This window comes from Loxodonta africana, chromosome 22, assembly GCF_030014295.1.
Source record: "Loxodonta africana isolate mLoxAfr1 chromosome 22, mLoxAfr1.hap2, whole genome shotgun sequence".
Taxonomy (NCBI): domain Eukaryota; kingdom Metazoa; phylum Chordata; class Mammalia; order Proboscidea; family Elephantidae; genus Loxodonta; species Loxodonta africana.
In genome coordinates, this window is record NC_087363.1 from 38,374,753 (window position 1) to 38,394,775 (window position 20,023).

Here is a 20,023-nt window from a genome sequence, read left to right on the forward strand (position 1 = left end):
GAAAGGCCTGGCAATCCGCTTCTGTAAAGTTGATATTCAGGAAAACCCTGTGGAGCAGTTCTACTCTGTAACACTGCGGTTGCCATGCGCTGGGATCAGCTCGACGGCAGGGGATTAGTTTTGGTTTGGGTTATTGTGACACTGTCATGGATACCTCCCGGTGTCTCCAGTATGGCTGTAAAACCCTCTGTTTTCTGTGTACTTACGTCAGGGGAATTTTCCGTGTACTCTTCATCTCTGAGAACATTCCTTCTAAAGCCCTCTGGCTTCCTGTCCCAGTGCTTTTTAGGTACTCTGCATAGCTGTCATTCTTTATCCTGCTGTTGGGTTGTGTTCTTTTTTCCTGGAGTCCATGTTTTTTTTTTTTTTTTCCTTTCTTTTTTTCTGATAGATAACGTGCCAATAGCTGCCCAGGAAAGGGTACAGCGGGGGTGAATTGCTTTTTCTTATGTATCTAAATATATCTATCTTTGTACCCACATGCTTGATTGATAGTTCGGCAATAGAAATCTAAGTTGAAAATAATTTTACCTCAGAATTTTAAAGGCACCATTTTATTGTTTTCCAGCTTCCAGTGTTGCCATTCTCGTTCTTCTTCCTTTTTTTTTTTTAATAGAATTTTTTTTTTTTTTTTTGCCATTTCCCTTCTTGATCCTTGCAGGTGACTTTCTCACCCCACCTCCCGCCCCTTAACTGTTAAGATCTTTCTTTATCCATGTCGTTTTATAATTTCATAATAATGTCTTTTAGTGTATATATTTTTTCATACACTGTCCTAGGCACTGGGTCCTTTCAGTCTGAAAACTCATGTCCTCCTGTTCTAGGAAATTGTTTTATACTAGTTCTCTTGTGATTTATTCCCTCAATTTTCCCCTCCCCCTAGTCTCTCTACAAAACTCCTAATTAATTGGATGCTAGCTCTCTTGAACTAATCCTTTCATTTCCTCATCTTTTCTCTCCTATTTCCAACTTCATCTGCCTCTACTTTCAGGGAAATTTCACAAATTAGAATCTGACTCTGGCTCTTGTTACTTGAGCATGTTACTTAATCTCTCTGTGCCATTTTCTTCAACTCTCAAATGATGTTAATAATTGTACTGATCTTAGAAAATCATTGTAAGGGTTAAATGAATGCATGTAAAGCATGCACACAGCAAGTAATACATCTTGACACATAGTAAGCACTCAGAAGTTTAGCTGCTACTGATACCATTATTGTTTCAACGTTATTTTCATTTTTGCTGCAATATTTTCTAATTTCAAGGAGCTCTGTTCCTTTTTTTATAGCAAACTCCTCTTGTTTCACAGATGCAATAGTTTGCTTATTTCTCCAAGGATGTTTATTGCAGTTTTTTACTCTTTAGTTTTCTTCTGCTTCTTACATAGTTGCCATTTTATCCAAGTTCCTATTTAGAAATGTTCCTTTGTTTTAGTTTGTTCCTTTCTTATGGAAACTTTCCTGAAACGAATAATGATCCTTGTTGTTGCTTCATATTTAAGCATGAAAACAAAAGCTTTTATATATGTCATTAAAAAGACAAGAAAGAAGGAAACGACCAAAATGGGTGTCAGAAGAGACTCTGAAACTTGTTTTGAACAGAGTCTCTAAAAGGAATGGAAGAAATAAAAGAGCTGAACAGAAGATTTCAAAGGGTGGCTCAAGAAGATAGAGTATTATAATGAGGTGTGCAAAGACCTGGAGTTAGAAAACCAAAAGGGAAGAACACATTCTGCATTTCTGAAGCTGAAAGAACTGAAGAAAAATACAAGCCTTGAGTTAGTTACAATAGTGAAGGATTCTGTGGGCAAAATATTGAATGATGCAGGAAGCATCAAAAGAAGGTGGAAGAAAACCCAAACACACTGTTCCAAAAAGAATTGGTTGATGTTCAGCCATTTCAGAAGGTAGCATATGGTCAAGAATCGACAGTACTGGAGGAAGAAGTCCATGCTCCACTGAAGACATTGTAAGAAAAACAAGGCTCCAGGAATTGATGGAATACTAATTGAGATGTTTCAACAAACCGGTGCAGTGCTGAAGGTGCTCACTCGCCTATGCCAAGAAATTTGGAAGATAGCTACCTGGCCAACCAGTTGCAAGAGATTCATATTTGTGCCCATTCCAAAGAAAGGCAACTTGCTGAAGATAATTCAAAAACAGTTGCAGCAGTATATATCAACAGGGAATTGCCAAAAATTCAAGCCAGTTCAGAAAAGGACATGGAATGAGGGATATCATTGGTGATGACAGATTTTGGCTAACAGGAGAGAATACCAGAAAGATGATTACATGTGTTTTATTGACTATGCACAGGCATTCGACTGTGTGGATCATAACAAGTTATGGATAACATTGTAAAGAATCGAAATTCCAGAACACTAAATTGTGTTCATGTGGAACCTGTACGTAGACCAAAAGACAGTTGGTCAAACAGAACAAGGGGGTATGGCATGGTTTAAAATTAGGAAAAACGTGTGTCAGAGTTGCTTGGTCAATCTAGATGTTGAGCAAATCCAAAAAGCTGGACTATACAAAGAAGAGTATGGCATCAGGATTAGAAGAAGACTCATTAACAATCTGCAATATGCAGATGACACAACCGTGCTTGGTGAAAACAAAGAGGACTTGAAGCACTTACTGATGAAGATCAAAAACTACATCGTTCAGTATGGATTACACCTCAACATAAAGAAAACAAAAATCCTTACAACTGGACCAGTAAGCAACATCATTATAAATGGAGAAATACTGAAGTTGTCAAGCATTTCATTTTGCTTGATCCACAGTCAAGAAATCAAACAATGCATTGCATTGGGCAAATTTGTGTCAAAAAACCTCTTTCAAGATGTCACTTTGAGAAGTAAGGTTTGCCTGACCCAAGCTGTTGATGTTTTCAATTGCCTCATTGCAAAAGCTAGGCAATAAATAAGGAAGACCAAGGAAGAATCAATGTCTTTGAATTATGGTGTTGGTGAAGAATACTGAATATATGATGAACAAATAAAACTGTCTTGAAGGAAGTACAGCCAGAATTCTCCTTAGAGACTTCGTCTCACATACTTTGGACATGTTATCAGGAGGGACCAGTCCCTGGAGAAGGACATCATACTTGGTAAAGTAGAAGGTCGACAAAAAAGAGGAAGTCCCTCATCGAGATGGATTGACATAGTGGTTACAACAACGGGCTCAAGCATAGCAATGATTGTCAGGATGTGGACCACGCAGCGTTAACGTTCTTTCGTGCTTAGGGTCACTATCCTTCAGAACCGACTGGACAGCACCTAACAATAAGGCTTGTCATCTAGTTTGGTTTGATTTAACTGTGGGATGATTGCATAGGCATCTACCCATTTTTAGGGGGTGCCCAAATGTCAGTAGCTGTAGGTATCTTTTTTGTGGCTATTTAGTTTTTCAGACAAGAATTCTTCAATTTCCTGTCTGATGAGTATGTGCCCTGTTGCCAGTCTTTTTAAGCTGAGGCACAAGGGCGTTGGTGGAGTGGGCTGTTTCACCATTCAGTACTTAAATTTTCTTGTAACCTCCCTTCTTTTTTTTTTTAAATTGTGCTTTAGGTGAAAGTTTACAGCTCAAGTTAGTTTCTCATACAAAAATTTATACACACATTGTTATGTGACCCTAGTTGCTATCCCTAAAATGTGACCACACATTCCTCCTTTCTACCCCGGATTCCCTGTGTCCATTCAACCAAGCTCCTATCCCTTTCTGTCTTCTCATCTCACCTCTGGACAGGAGCTGCCCATTTAGTCTCATGTATCTACCTGAACTAAAAAAAACATTCTTCACGAGTATCGTTTTACGTTTTATAGTTCAGTCTATTCTTTGCCTGAGGAGTTGGCTTCGGGAATGGTTTTAGTTCTGGGTTAATAGAGAGTCCGGGGGCCATGTCTTCTGGGGTTCCTCCAGTCTCAGTCAGACCATTAAGTCTGGTCTTTTTACTAGAATTTGAATTCTGCACCCTACTTTCCTGCTGCTATGTCAAGGACTCTCTCTTGTGTTCCCTGTCAGGACAGTCATAGGTAGTAGCCGGGCATCATCTAGTTCTTCTGGTCTCAGGCCGATGTAGTCTCTGGTTTATGTGACCCCTTTTGTCTCTTGGGCTAATAGTTTCCTCGTCTCTTTGGTGTTCTTCGTTCTCCTTTGCTCCAGGTGGGTTGGGATCAATTGATGCATCTCAGAGGGCTGCTCGCTAGCTTTTAAGACCCCAGACGCCACTCACCAAAGTGGGTTGCAGAACATTTTCTTAATGAACTTTGTTATGCCAGTTGACCTAGATGTCCCCTGAAACCATGCCAGACCCCCGCCTCAGCTCCACTGTCCCTCGAAGTGAGATTGTGTTCAGGAAACTTCTTAGCTTTTGGTTTAGTCCAGTGGTGCTGAGTAACCTCCCTCTTTGAAAACTGAAGAATGGGACTCCCCCCTTCACTGTGCAGATGTGTTTGTTATCTCTGGGTCTAGAGCCTATCCACATACTGTGATTTTTCTGCGGTAGAAAGAGGAAGTATTGGTGATGGTGATGAGTTACATGGCTGTACCATGCATTCAGTCAGTCCCCTGGCTTTTTTTTAGTGTTGCAGTACTAAGCCTTTCCAGGTTTCTGGAATTTAGCTTGTTCTGGGAATTAGCTTGTTTCTCATTAGTATCCACCTCTGCAGTCATTTGGGGTTCATTTTTGTTCGTGTTGCTAAGTCAATTTCCACTCCACCATCCACTTTGTATCTTCCAAAAAATTGTTAACATCTGTGATCCGCTGTCTCCTTACCTGTTCTTTTTGTTTTTGTGAGTGTATATATGTATATATATATACACATATATATTTTTAAGTTCTTTGCTCATACTTTAATATAGTTTGAGAATGATAAGTGCATATGTATTTACTCTCTCTAACTGAAAGTCAGGGAAAGTACCACTAGTAAAGCAAATCTAAATTATTCAGGGACTTCAGGGTGCTCAAGCAATTTCCCATTTACTTACCCCAAGTACTTATGGAGTGCTTGTTCTAGTCATTGTTCTGTTTCTCAAGATAAAGACCCTGTTCACGGGAAGTTTCTGTTCTACTGAGAAACAATAAACATCTAAGCAAACAAAAAATGTTGAGAGCAGTAAGTACAATAAAGAAAAGTACAGCCAATGAAAAGAGGTAGAACATGACAAGAGTTACTATTTAAGCACATTCAGGGAAGTTTTTTTTTTTTTTTTTAATGAAGGTTTACAGAACAAACTAACTTCTCATTAAACAGTTAGTACACATACTGTTTTATGACATTGGTTAACAACTCCACAGCATGTCAACACTCTCCTTTCTTGACCTTGGGTTCCCTATTACCAGCTTTCCTGTCCCCTCCTGCCTTCTAGTCCTTGCCCCTGGGCTGGTGTGCCCCTTTAGTCTTGTTTTGTTTTATGGGCCTGTCTGATCTTTGGCTGAAGGGTGAACCTCAGGAGTTACCTCATTATTGAGCTAAAAGGGTGTCCAGGAGCCATACTCTCCAGGTTTCTCCAGTTTCTGTCAAGTCAGTAAGTCTGGTCTTTGTGTGTGTGTGTGTGAGAGAGAGAGAGAGAGAGAGTTTTGTTCTACATTTTTCTCCAGCTCTGTCTGGGACCCTCTGCAATGATCCCCGTCAGAGCAATCAGTGGTGATAGCTGGGCACCATCTAGTTGTACTGGAATCAGTCTGATGGAGGCTGTGGTAGTTGTGGTCCAGTAGTTATTTGGACTAATCTCTCCCTTGTATCTAGTTTTCTTCATTCTCCCTTGCCCCCGAAGGGATGAGAACAGTGGAGTGGAGTATCTTAGATGGCTGTTCACAGGCTTTTAAGACCCTAGAGGCAACTCACCAAATAAATGTAGAACATTTTCTTTATAAACTGTGTTGTGCCAGTGGAGCTAGATGTTTCCTGAGACCATGGTCCCCATAGTCCTCAGCCCAGCAGTTAGGTTCCTCAGGGAGTTTGGAGGTGTCTGTGGAGCTTCCATGACCTTGCCTTGTACAAGTTGTGCTGGCTTCCCCAGGATTGTGTACTGTCTTACCCTTCACCAAAGTTGCCACTTACCTATCTGATGTAGTGTTTTCCCATCGAAGATTTTTTCTTTTGAAGGTGGCATTTAAACTGAGACCTGGATGAAGCGAGATAGTGATTTATGTGAGTATGTGGGGGTAGGGATTAGGAGTATGGGGAGTGTTCAGGCAGAGCAAGTGCCAGGACCCTGGGTGCATGCCCATATAATGGGAGTGCAGTGAGCAAGGGAGAAAGTGGTAGGAAATGAAGTCAGAGTGGTAGGTAGGAACTAGATCATCTTGGGCTTTACAGGCCATAGCCAGGAACTTGGATTTTATTCTGCATATGTTTGGGAGCTGTTAAACTCTTGTGCAAGGGAATGACTCGACCCAATTCATGTTTGCAGAGAATTACTTTGGAAGCCACGTGGAAAACAGCTACTATAGGGGAGCATGAGTGGAAGCAGAAGGACCAGGTAGGGGAGACTCTTAAATTTGAGTTAAGATAATGATGACTCAGACTAGGATGGAGGAGAAATGAAACAGCCAGACCCTGGCCAGGCGTAGCAAGGGTAATGAGCACCCAGTGGCAATCTTTGAGTTGCGCCCCATCCCCTCCCGCCCACCACCCATTTCAAGATGTGTAAGATGTTGATAGTATCAAGGTGTCAGCAGAAACGCCTAACCCCCCTCTTGTCCAGCTGCCTTAGTTAGGTGTCTTTCATACTTACGGCACTTCAGAAAGCCATTCTGTACCTCACCTGGCTCCCCCTTGGACTTGTGCCAGGGGGCAGGTGCCGCCTCTGCACCCCCCTCTCCCTCCTCCCCTCACTATGCCTCCGGGTCCTAGGTGTGTTTTGAAGACGAGCCAGTAACGTTTGCTGGTGGATTTAACATAGGGTCTGAGAGAACAAGATTAGTTGAGGATGATAAGAGGATTTGAGGGCCTATGCAGCTGTGTGAATGGTGATACCATTTACTAAGATGGGAAGGACTAGGGGAAGTGTAGATTTGGGAGGTTTGGACTTTGACATGCCTTTTAGACATTTACCTGGAAATGTTAAGTATACACTTGTATGAGTCTAAAGTTCAGAGGAGAGATTGGGGCAGGGGTTATCTCAGGAACCCTGGACTCCCTAGATTGTGTCACCTAAGGAGACAGTTAAAGAAAACAAGAGATCTGAGGACTGAGCCCTGGGGTATGTCAGCTTTCTAAGTTGAGAAGATGAGGAAACAGCAAAGGAGAGGGAATGGTCAGAGAGGTAGGAGGAGAATGAGGAGAGTCCTGTCCTGGAAATGAAGGGAAGGAATCATGCCAGGGGTTGGAAATAATGCTGACGTTTCTGTGTTAATAATAGATTTTCATTTGTCTTCCTGTAATTATCTTTGATGATGATGAGTATATAAATGCTGAAAAATTTGATGTGGTGAAGTTGTTGTTAGATAGTGTAGACGTAAGAAAGTTATTTTCATAAGAAACATGCTTGGAATGTTGCTTTTTTGTTTTTACTTGTTTGCTTTTTTAAATAGTACTTAAAAGTGACCAGACTCTCTGACCAAAGCAAAGGGAAGTGACCATGTGACCCCAGGTTTAGTTCTCACATAGCCTGGTTGTACATCCTAAGACTCAGTTGTGTGAGTGCCACCAGTATCCTTCCAGTAAATCGCCCTTTTCTCTTCACTTGAGCAAGTTTGATTGTCAGTTGTAACCAATCACTAACAAAAGCATCCAACTCCTCCCAAGTCCTAATATTTGATATGTATCTGGCATGTTATATTTCAGGAATAGAAACCTAAATTTTCAGTTAGTAGATTAATTTGACTCCTTTTCCCTATGAAATTGAATAAGTTATCTGTTGGGATTCAAGTCCATGGGGGTCAAATATACACATGGATTGGATTTCTATAGAGAGCATATTACAGAGAGAGAGAAAAAGTAATGTAATCCAAGATCACAAAGATTTTCTCCTGTGTTTTTCCTAGAAGCTTTACTATTTTTAACTTAATCACAGTCTGGTCAGAGAACATGATCTGTATGCTTCTAATTCTTTGAAATTTGTTTATTTTTAATTTGGTGTTTTACCTTCCAGACTTTTTCCCATTCATCTATCTGTAGCTATAGAAACATCTAGGTTTTAGATTTTAATGTAAATGTGATCATATTGGATATGATCTACAAGTTGCTTTTTTATTTTTTCTTGGATATGAAGCAGGGCTTTGAGTTGGTTCTTTCTGGTTCCAACCCCTGCTGAGAATTTGCATTTCTAACAAATTCCTACGAAGTTGTACACAAGAATCACTTGGGGATTTTGTTAAAATGTAGATTCTGATTCAGTATATCTGGGTTTGCTCTTTTTAGGTGCTGCCAAGTCGATATCTACTCACAGCAACCTGTGTGCAGCAGAACAAAACACTGCCTGGTCCTGTACCATCTTCATGATCGTTGTTATGCTTAAGCGCATTGTTGTAGCCACTGTGTCAAAGCCATCTCTTTGAGAGTCTTCCCCTTTTTCACTGACCCTCTACTTTACCAAGCATGATGCCCTTCTCCAGGGACCGATCTCTCCTGATAACATGTCCAAAGTACGTGAGATGAAATCTCACCATCCTTGCTTCTGAGGAGTATCCTGGCTGTATACGTCTTCTAAGACAGCTTTGTTCCTTCCTTCAGCAGGCCATAGTTGTCTTAGGCTGGGTTCATTAGAGAAGCAAAACCAGTAAAGCATATAAATATCTATATAGAGAGATTTATATCAAGGAAATGGCTCATGTGGTTGTAGAAGCTGGAACGTCCCAAATCCGGGGGTCAGGCTGGAGGCTTCTCCTGATTCATGTAGCCATAGGGACTGGCGAACCCAAGATCAGTAGGTCAGACGTCAGGGCCCTTGCTCACAGGGTGGGACAACCAATGAATCCCAAGATCAGCAGGCGATACAGCAGTAAGCTGCCAGCTCAAGTTCCAAGAACCAGAGATCAGGCAAACAGGAGCCAGCTGCGGGATCCAGAGTGAGCAAAAGCCTGTGAGCTTTGCCAGAGAGTACGCTTATATTCTATACAGCCCACACCCCCAAGGAAATCCCCTTTCAACAGATTGGTTACTCACAGCAGATCCCATCATGGAAGTGATCACATTTTCTTACAACTGCCAAACCACGGAGAGTCATGGCCCAGCCACATTGACACATAACAATCACAATGATACATTCAATATTCTTTGTCAACACCATAATTTAAAGGCATCAATTCTTCTTCAGTCTATCTTATTCATTGCCCAGCTTTTGCATGCATATGAGGTGATTGAAAATATCATGGCTTGGATCGGGCGAACCTTATTCCTCAAAGTGACATCTTTGGTTTTTAACACTTTAGAGAGCTCTTTTGCAGCAGATTGCTCAATGCAGTGTGTCATTTGATTTCTCTTTTTTTGTGTGTGCTTTAAAAAAAAAAAATTTTTTTTAAGTGAAAGTTTACAAATCAAGTCGGTTTCTCATACAAAAACTTATACACACCTTGCTGTGTACTCCTAATTGCTCTGCCCCTAATGAGACAGCACGCTCCTCCTCTCCACCCTGTATTCCCCGTGTCCATTCAGCCAGCTCTTGTCCCTCTCTGCCTTCTCATCTTGCCTCTAGACAGTAGCTGCCCACATAGTCTCATGTGTCTACTTGAGCCAAGAAGCTGACTCCTCACCAGTATCATTTTCTCTCATATAGTCTAGTCCAGTCCTTATCTAGAGTTGGCTTTTGGAATGGTTCTAGTCTTGGGCTAACAGAAGGTCCAGGGACCATGACCTCTGGGGTCCTTCTAGTCTCAGTCAGACCATTAAGTCTGGTCTTTTTACGAGAACTTGAGGTCTATATCTCTCTGTTCTCCTGCTCCATCAGGGATTCTCTGTTGTGTTCCCTGTCAGGGCAGTCATCGATTGTAGCTGGGCACCATCTAGTCTCAGGCTGATGCAGTATCTGGTTTATGTGGCCGTTTCTCATTTGATTTCTTGACTGCTGCTTCCATGGATGTTGATTGGATTCAAGTAAAATGAAAACCTTGACAACTTCAGTCATTTCTCCGCTTACCATGATGTTGCTTATCGGTTCAGTTGTGAGGATTTTTGTTTTCTTTATGTTGAGGTGTAATCCATACTGAAAGCTATATATAGTCTTCAAGTCCTCTTCACTTTCAGCAAGCAAGGTTGTGTCATTTGCATATCACAGGTTGTTAATGAGTATTGCTCAGCATACAGATTAAATATTGTGAAAGGATACAACCCTAATGCACACTTTTCCTGACTTTAAACCACAGAGTATCTCGTTGTTCTGTTTGAACAACTGCCTCTTGATCTATGTATAGGTTCCTCATGAGCACAACTAAGTGTTCAGGAATTCTCATTCTTCACAGTCTTATGCATAATTTGTTATGATCCACACAGTCAAATGTCTCTGAATAGTCAATAAAAGACAGTCATCTTTCTGGTATTCTGTGCTTTCAGCCAAGATCCATTTGACATAAGCAATGATATCCCTCCTTCCACATTCTCTTCTGAATCCAGCTTGAATTTCTGGCACTTCCTTGTCAATGTACTGCTACAGCTGCTTTGCAGATAGATCTTCAGCAAAACTTTACCTGTGTGTGACATTAATAATATTATTTGATAATTTCCGCATTTTCTTGGATCACCTTTATTTGAAATAGGCATAAATATGAATCTTTTCTAGTCGGTTGGCCAGGTAGCTGTCTTCCAAATTTCTTGGCATAGACGAGTAAGCACTTCCAGTGCTGCATCTGTTTGTTGAAACATCTCAATTGGTATTCTCTTAATTCCCGGAGCCTTGTTTTTCACCAGCCTCTTCAGTGCAGCTTAGACTTCCTCCCTTAGTACCATCAATTCTTGATCACATGCTACCTCCTGAAATGATTGAATATCAACCCGTTCTTTTTGTACAGTGACTCTGTATTCCTTTCGTCTTCTTTTGATGCTTCCTGCATCGTTCAGTATTTTGCCCATAGAATCCTTCCCTATTGCAACTTGAGGATTGAATTTCTTCTTCAGTTCTTTCAGCTTGCAAAATGCCAAGCGTTTTCTTCCCTTTTGGTTTTCTATCTCCAAGTCTTTGCATTTCCACACCAGACAAAGTAAAGTATTATAATGACGAGTCTTTGCACGTCATTGTAATACTTTGCTGGCGTGGAAACGCATGTTCTGAGCAGATAACTTGTTAAAAATGCAAACTCTCAGCAGGGTTTTGAATCAGAATGAACTGGTTTGAAGCCCTGGTATAGAGATGTACATATATTTTTTTACTATTATATGTTGTTGCTGTTAGGTGCTGTTGGGTCGATTTTCAACTTGCAACAACTGTATGTGGCAAAGTAGAACTGCCCCACAGGGTTTTCTAGGCTATAATCTTTATGGAAGCAGATCGCCAGCTCTTTCTCCTGTGGAGCTGCTGGGTGAGTTCGAACTAATAACGTTTCACGTAGCAGCCTAGAGCTTAACCATCGCGCCACCAGGGCTTCTTTTATATAAATTAGATATATACTTACTTAGCACTCCACTATGGATGCACGTTTAGGTGTTTCCAAATTTTGTCACATACGAGTAGTGCTGCAACTAACATTTATTTACATATGGCTCCTTGGGCTCCTATGTGGGAGTAATTTATTTACTACACTAGAATTAGAATTGCTGGATCCAAAGCTATCTGAGTCAAATTTTATCTTCCTTTTTTTTTTTTAACATAGGTTTTTTTTTTCTCTTGAAACAAAGAAATGTGTTTACTTTTATTTTTTTCAACTTCAACAGTTCCCAAATACTTGGCCTCAGAAGAGCCTCTCCTCTTTTTTTTTTTTTTTTTAATTTTTATTGTGCTTTAAGTGAAAGTTTACAAATCAAGTCAGCCTCTTCACACAAAAATTTGTATACACCTTGCTGTATACTCCTAATTGCTCTCCCCCTGATGAGACAGCATGCTCCTTCCCTCCACTCTATCTTTTCGTGTCCATTCCGCTAGCTTCTGACCCCCTCTGCCCTCTCAACTCCCCTCCAGGTAGATGATAACATAGTCTCAGGTGTCTACTTGATCCAAGAAGCTCATTCTTCACCAGCATCTTTTTCTATCCCATTGTCTAGTCCAATCCATGTCTGAAGAGTTGGCTTCGGGAATGGTTCCTGTCTTGTGCTAACAGGTCTAGGGGCCATGACCACCTGGGTCCTTCTAGTCTCAATCAGACCATTAAGTCTGGTCTTTTTACAAGAATTTGGGGTCTGCATCCCACTGTTCTCCTTCTCCCTCAGGGGTTCTCTGTTGTGTTCCCTCTCAGGGCAGTTCATTGGTTGTAGCGGGGCATCATCTAGTTCTTCTGGTCTCAGGCTGATGTAGTCTTTGGTTTATGTGGCCCTTTCTGTCTCTTGGACTCATAATTACCTTGTGTCCTTGGTGTTCTTCATTCTCCTTTGCTCCAGGTGGGTTGAGACCCATTGATGCATCTTAGATGGCCGTCTGCTAGCATTTAAGACCCCAGATGCCACTCTCCAAAGTGGGATGCAAAATGTTTTCTTAATAGATTTTATTATGCCAGTTGACGAAGATGTCACCTGAAACCATGGTCCCCAGACCATCGCCCCTGGTTTGCTGGCCTTCAAAGCAGGAAGCTTCTTTGCTTTTGGTTTAGTAAAGTTGTGCTGACCTCTCCTGTATTGTGTGTTGTCTTTCCCTTCACCTAAAGTAGTTCTTATCCACTGTCTCGTTAGTTAACACAGTTTTTTAACAGTCACATAGCCTCATATCTAAGAAGTAGTTGGGACATTAATTAGCTCAGCTGTTGATTCAGCAAGCATTCATTGAGCACACATTGTGTGAGCCTCCCTTCTAGGAATCCATAGTCAAAGACAGGGGTTCTCAATTCTTTCAGACTCAGTGCCTCCTTTTTATTACAGTATTTTAAAAAATCATTGTAAAAATATTTACCAATTCAGCATTTTTTACATGTACAGTTCAGTGGTGTGGCAGGGTGTCTAACCTTTTCTGACTTCAGGAGGGGGGAGACTTAACCATCAACATCAGTCCAAAGATGATTCCATGAGGTAGAGGTCAAACATACCTCTCCTCTCCAACCTTCTTACCGATTCTGACACCAGCCGTCCCTCCCACGGCACTCTCTACTTCTCTGCTGGGTTTGATAATCCATTGTAACGGCCACGTTGAACATACAGACAATACTCACGATTATGGGGTTTATTAGGGAAGTACCAGGTTATGACCCAAGATCAAGATCAGGAAGCATGTAGGCAGGTTGTCTCTTCTTTAGTGCAAGACAGCTCTCTCAGCTCCTCTGAGCCATGCAGGGCTCCTCTTGGCTCCCTCAGGACAGGCTTCCTCTAGGTCCCCTCAGAACAGTTGCCCTCTCTCGGCCCTTGGCCCTCAGCCTGGCCTGTATCCTGCTTGGGCGAGTTTTACAAAGCTCTTTTAGCTCTGTTGGTAAGTGTCCTGAGGCACCACATCCCACCAGTGAGCCCTTGAAAATGCTTAGCTTTCTTGCTCCATGGGTAGGCATACCCTGCCTCTGCCACTGTCTCTCTGCCCTTACTTCTTGCTGTCTCTTGCCTTCTCCAATGTTACTACTCTCTATCTCTTGGGTTTAGGAGGTTCTCAGAGTGGGGACATCTGGTTCAAAGGATGCATGCTGCACTCCTGGCTTTTCTTCCTTGGTGGCAGTGAGGTCCCTTCTTTCCGCCTTTGGGATGGCTCATTTCAAGCCTAGCAGGATGGCAGAACTGTCGAATCCCCTTGTTATATAGGGTTTCATATACCTTATTTGCATGGTCCCACCCCCACAAGACTGCCATGCACCTTATTTGCATTATTAGCAATGCTGTCCAATTCCCTTGGTGTACCACAAGCACCTTATTTGCATAACCCTACCCAATCATTTTATAGGAGTCACAAGACCATGCATGGCTAGAAGGGCATATTAAGTAATTCACTGCACTGTAGTCTGTCATGTTGTGCAACAATTACCATTATCTGTTTCCAAATTATCCCACGCAATTAACAGAAACCAGGGCTTCAAACCGGTTCAGTCATGCGTTGACAAATCGAAACCAGAGGAGACTCAAATTTTTACAACTTGGGTGATCTGTAATGATAACCAGAATGGGGAAAATTACAGGTCGAAGCAGTGGAATGGGAGACTCAGAAGAGACATAGCGAACCCTTTCAGGAGCTTGATGTGTAAGATTGGATTATTGGTAGGACTGTGGCAAGCAACACACATTGAAAGCAATGTGATTGGCCACCATCTTTGAACCGGGCACCACTGTTTCCAACTCTGCTCAAAATTCCGCAGGCAAGAGATTTGGTTGCTGTGCAACACGTATGCTGCCCTTGTTCTCTAAGAGGGAGATTAGGCTTCAACCTGTAGTTTTTCTCATTCCAGTTCACCCAATTTTTAAAAATTCGGGTCTGTTCTAGTTTCACTTCCTCAGTCACGACTGAGTTAGGAAGAACCAGTTCGAAGCCCTGATGGAAACTCAGTGCTCCTTAAGCGAAGACGTCTTTTCTCCCCTTCCTTCCCATCCCTGGTAACCACTAAAATGTCTGTATGTTGTTGTTATTGTTGTGTGCCATCAAGTTGATTCCAACCCATAGCAACCCCATGTGACAGAGTAGAACTGTCCCATAGTGTTTCCTAGGCTGTAATCTTTATGGGAGCAGACCAACAGGTCTTTTCTCCCTTGGAGCAGCTTGTGGGTTTGAACCATTGACCTTTCAGTTAACGGCCAAGTGCTTAACCCTTGCGCCACAAGGGCTCCTTAAAAATGTCTCTGTACGTTAGTCTGTTTCATATAAGTGGGATCACAAACAATATTTTTCGTTTTGTGACTGACTTATTTAACTTAGCATGATGTTTTCAAGGTTCATCCGTGTTGCATTCATATCTCTTTATTACTGAGTAATACCACGTTTTGTTTATCCATTCATCTGTTTATGGACATTTAGGTTGTTTCCACCTTTTGGGTATTGTGATTAGTCCTGCAATGAACATTGGTGTACGAGTTTGTGCTTGTATTCCTGCTTTCAATTCTTTTGGGTATATACCTAGGATTGGGTCCTAAGGTAGTTCTATGTTTAAATTTTTGAGGAACCACCAAACTCTTTTCCACAGTGGCTATACCATTTTGCACTCCCACTAGCAGTGACTGAGGATTCACTTTTTCCACATCCTTGTCAACACCTGTTGCTTTCCATTTTTTTGATCATAGCCATTCTGTAGGGGAGGGGGTATGGGGGAGTGATACTGATTTGCATCTCTCTAATGACTTATGGCCTGGTGGCATAGTGTTTAAGTGTTCGGCTGCTCATCAAAAGGCTGGCAGTTCAGATCCACCAGTCGCTCCTTGGAAACCCTATGGGGCAGTTCTCATGTGTCCTGTAGGGTCGCTATGAGTTGGAATCGACTCCGTGGCAACAGGTAATAGCTTATGGAGAGGGCAGTGGTGGTTCAGTGGTAGAGTTCAAATGTGGTATACCCGAGTTCAGTTCTCAGCCAGGGCACCTCGGTGCAGCCGCTGCTCGTCTGTTAGTGGAGGCTTGTGTGTTGCTGTGATGCTGAACAGGCTTCAGTGGAGCTGACAGACTAGGAAGAACGGCCTGGTAATCTACTTCCGAAAGCCAGCTATAGATAACAATGGTCCAGTCCACAACAGATCTTGGGGATGGTGCAGGATTGGGCAGTGTTTTGTTCTGTTGTACGTAGGGTCGCCATGAGTCAGGGGCAGAGTCTACGGCAGCTAACAATGACCAGTGACATCAAGCATTATTTCTTGTCTTTTTTGACCATTTGTATATCCTCTTTGGTGAAATGTCTGTTCAGTTTCTTTGCCCATATGTCTTGGGACAGAGTAGTGAGAATCTATCACAGAAAACATAACTTCCTTTTTTGAAATTCCACTACACTTGAGGTATGCCTTTAGTTTCTAATACTTAAAAAGACCTTCAAGACCATATTCTTTTATTGGTCATAGGAAATAGAGGATTGGAAAATGAAATGATTTAGTCTACTAAATCAATAAATAACTCAAAAGTGAAGCTATAGGAAGAGAACATCTTACTCAGATTGTGTGTTCAGCACCGCACTTTATTTCCTCCGAACCAAATATCAGGAAATTGTAATCGGAATGCCCTATATTTATATATTTTACTTTATATTTTTTGCCTCATTTAATCCTCCCAATAACCTGTGAAGTAAGAGGTATTAACCTCAATTCTACAGGTGAGTAAACAGAAGCTTAGAACAATTAAGGTCCTTGCCCGAAGCCACTCAAACAGGAGCCAGAATTCTAAGCTGTGTTTGCATGTAACTTAGCTACCTACCGGGATAATTCAGTTTAGCTTCGTAGTTGCAGAAACATAGCCTAGTTTGGAAGAAAAAAAAAAAAAAAAAACTCCAGTAGTATATCTTTAATAGGCAAGGAGACTGAGAATCATCTTTCACAGTAGACTTCTGTATCTCCTAGAAAGAAAAAAAAAAGTTTATTATTTCAAGGGGTAAGAAGGGGAGTTTTTCTTTTAAAACTGAGGAAAAGAGATAGGAAGAACACTCATTACTTCAGACTTGGGGTAGAAAATAAGAACATTCCACAACTATAACCATTATTTTACTTTATCACCTATCGAAAATAACCATTTCTGCCTCCACCTCTGGCACTCCATACCTTTCTTACTCTTACCTTTTGCTATAATGCTTCTCTATATCTAACAAACATATGTACTTGTTTGTCTCATCACATTAGAATGTAAATTTCAGGAAGGCAGAAACTTTGTTTCATTCACGGTTGTTTCCCAGTACCTAAAAACAGCATCTGGCACATAGTAAGCAGTCAATATTAAGACTTGTTTATTGAATAAATCAAAATATTCTCTTTCAGTCTTTTTTCACATGTATATCATCCAATTGTAATACAGTATGCATACAAGTTTGTCAGTATCTTTTCCCCAGGTTGCTACATAGTCTGCATGACCATCATTTTTCATAGCTATATAATGACATATCAGGGGAGCATGGCATAATTTATTAATCCATCTTCTAGTTTGGGGCACTGGTCTTTCTCTGTTATAATAAATATTTATAAATAAATATTTTCATTCTTTGCCCAAAAACCAAACGTTGCGTCGAGTAGAGCCGACTCATAGGGACCCAGTCAAGAAGCTTAATAGCAAACAATAGAAACCGTTGCTAATTTAAACAGAAATGGGGTTCTTAAAGAATACTGAGTTAAAGTATATGTGAAAGAAAGAGAGATAACTTACAGAGTTGCTGCTGTACAACCCACCTCCAGGAGGGCTGCAGAAGCAGCTTTGCAGCAAGAAACAACACCCAAAATCACACTGCAGAGCTGATCTGGTGACTTCCAAGGCTGGTGATGGATCTCCAGCTTCCAGTGCAATGCCTCAGGCTGGTGCATCCAGTTGACACCCAAGTTCTCTTCCAAGGGAGGCGAGGACAGCAAGGATCTGGCATTTCTGCTTTTACAGTTGGAGGGAGGCTCTGCCTCACCCAGACTCCTGAGAGAGGGAATTCCTATATTCCCTAGAAGCATAAGTTATGATCACACACTGATAAATCCATTTACATATTTAGGATATATTTTGTACGGTGGATTCCCAGAGGTGGAATTACCAGATCAAAAGGAATGAACAAATTTTTATGATGAAAGGAGCAGACCTGTTGGCTTCAATAATTTAGTCTTAGAGCTTTCTGCTTTTTTGTATTAATCTCTTTACATATTATTTTAATGACTAAGTGAATAAAGTATTAATGTTTCTTAGAATTTTAAATAGTTTTTGAGGCGGAAAGACTCTTGAAAAGGAGAATCATCTCATTTTTTTCTCTTGGTTAATTTTTCCCTTTTGGGTCAGGGTGCCTTGGTTCATGCTAGAATCCGAAAAATTGGATGGCATATCCATTCAACTCAGACTGTTTTAGGTTAGCACGCGCTTAAATTTCTGGAGTGAAAAGTCTTCACTCAGAACAGACTGAGCTTTTTTAAAACTCCCTCCCTCTCTCCACCCACCCACTCCGTTCCTGTGTAAAAATACGTATCCATAAAACCTGTTTCTTCCTATCTTTCCCCAGGCTTTTATTTGTTTGTTTGTTTTGATCATTGGTGAGCATTCACATCATGTTAGTTGTTTGTTGAGGTATTAAAACAAGTGGTGAAGTTCCTCTGTCAAACAGGAGGCTATAGCCTGGTTTAGTGACAGATGCTTTGTCCTAACCCACCACTAACTGCTGTGACCTCAGGAGCTCCCTTTCCTCTGTGGCCGTAGAGGACAAGGCTTAGAATTGAAGACACTTCGTGGCCCAGGTTGTTATAGTGCTCTTTGCTCACACTGACTACATATGCCCATCTTTCCATCCGAATGAATGTGAGGCCAGGACTCTGTCCTGTATCCATGTCTCTAGCGTATATTGGGTGGGTGTAGTAAAATGGTCGTTAAATGAGCCCAGTTCTGTTATTTTTATGGGTATTTTTGTGTATGGTGCAGAGAGTGTGTTGTTGCCTTCCTTTTGAATGAAAGATGAGCTTGCCAAGACCCCATATCTTTAAAAGTATTAGCTTAACGTACTGTGATGTAGAAGATGCTGTGGTGTGTAGAAGAGGTGGTAACTCCTGAGATGTCCAAGTCTTCCTTGCACTGCTTATAGTTTTAACACTATTTTGAGTTGGTTGTACTCCATGGTAACATTCTCCTGAGCTCTGGGATCAGGAAAGGTGGTCTTTAAGGGAAGTATGGGGGAGGGGAGACTTGAGCAGTGGCAACAATCAAGGTAAAAGGAAGAACTTTGTAAAGCAAAGTACATCTTCCGAGGAAGCTATTAATCATATTATTAGACAAACTGCTTTAGAGCTGGCGAAACAGCAGGAACATGTCGATTTTGCTTCCTTGGTTACAGGGAGTGATAGCGTACTTGACCTTCAGTAGAGCAGGGTCACAGAGAGGGCATCTTTAAACAGCCCTGTCTGGTTTTGGTGAATGGAATCTGTGCTGGCAGGGTTTGAAAGCAGATGCCTGTAAATCCCTCTAACCTCTCCTCTTGGGTTAGACTCTCTTTGGCCTGGGGAGGTTGCTGAGGAAAAATGTAAATAAAGCTGCAGGGAGCTGCAGGCCTGGTAAGTATATAAGTGTCCTGAAGAAAACAAGACTGCAATATTGAAACCTTTCTCTTTCTGTTTCTAGGGAAAGATTCCTTGTAATGCGGTGTATTTCACAGTCACTTGTGTGTTTGAAGGAATTGGATTCAGTATCTGTTGTTGTTCTTAGCATCTAGCAGATTATTTCTTCCTAGGAACTTGTGTTTGAATATGCTAAGTAGACTCAGGTAGGGAAAAGCTGTGTTTTTTTTTTTTAAAGCAGGTTTATAAACCATGCTGTGGTTGTTGATTTGAGTCTTTGCTTTTGTGCCAAGAAATTTAGGGATGTAGTTTTATCTTTTTAATCTGTATTATCAACCAGCAGATTGAAAAACCGGTTAATCAATTCTGATACAAATGATGCTGAAATTCAAAACTGTATTTATAATGTTCAGGTTTGATGCCTTCATTGACTCTAATATTAAGAACAACTGGACTTGGCGCTGGTAAGTAGAAATAACTCTTTAGGAACCTGGCACAATGGCCTTATAAAATTCTAATCCTTTTTGTGAGATGAGGGGTAAGCAGTTTAAAGACCAGCAGCCTCCTGTAGATCTTCTCTTTATGATGCAAGTTGTAGCACAAGGATGGCTTAAGTTAGCTCTGCCCACTGACCCTTCACCACACTTATTATTTAATGTCCCATTGAAATATATATAAAGGGAGGATGTGGTACATTTCATTTTAGGCTCTAGGTGTCCCTTGCCTGAAGCCCTTTGCCCCACCTAGGCACTTACATTGTTCATTATTTCACTGAGAGTGTGAAGAGGAAGTAGAAAGTTCCTGGTTGAAATTTGTAACAAATTAGATGTGCATG

The 20,023-nt window shown here is 41.3% G+C and overlaps 1 protein-coding gene across 30 annotated transcripts in view; it reads left to right on the forward strand.

Annotated features, from left to right (window-relative positions):
• Positions 1 to 20,023, forward strand: part of NR2C2 (nuclear receptor subfamily 2 group C member 2) — a 128,700-nt gene that overhangs the window by 39,434 nt on the left and 69,243 nt on the right. For 19 of the 30 annotated variants that reach the window (XR_010319043.1, XR_010319044.1, XM_064274833.1 and 16 more), the window contains one exon: positions 6,422 to 6,490. The exons of 7 other annotated variants lie outside the window; for them this stretch is intronic. Coding sequence is in view for 21 of the 23 variants with exons in the window: in XM_064274833.1 (XP_064130903.1) it covers positions 6,422 to 6,490 (69 nt within the window). In the remaining 2 variants the exon portion in view is untranslated. Of the gene's footprint in view, positions 1 to 6,421; positions 6,491 to 8,373; positions 8,598 to 20,023 lie in introns of all 30 variants that reach the window. 4 more of the 30 variants (XM_064274840.1, XM_064274841.1, XM_064274843.1 and 1 more) reach the window with 2 other exon arrangements.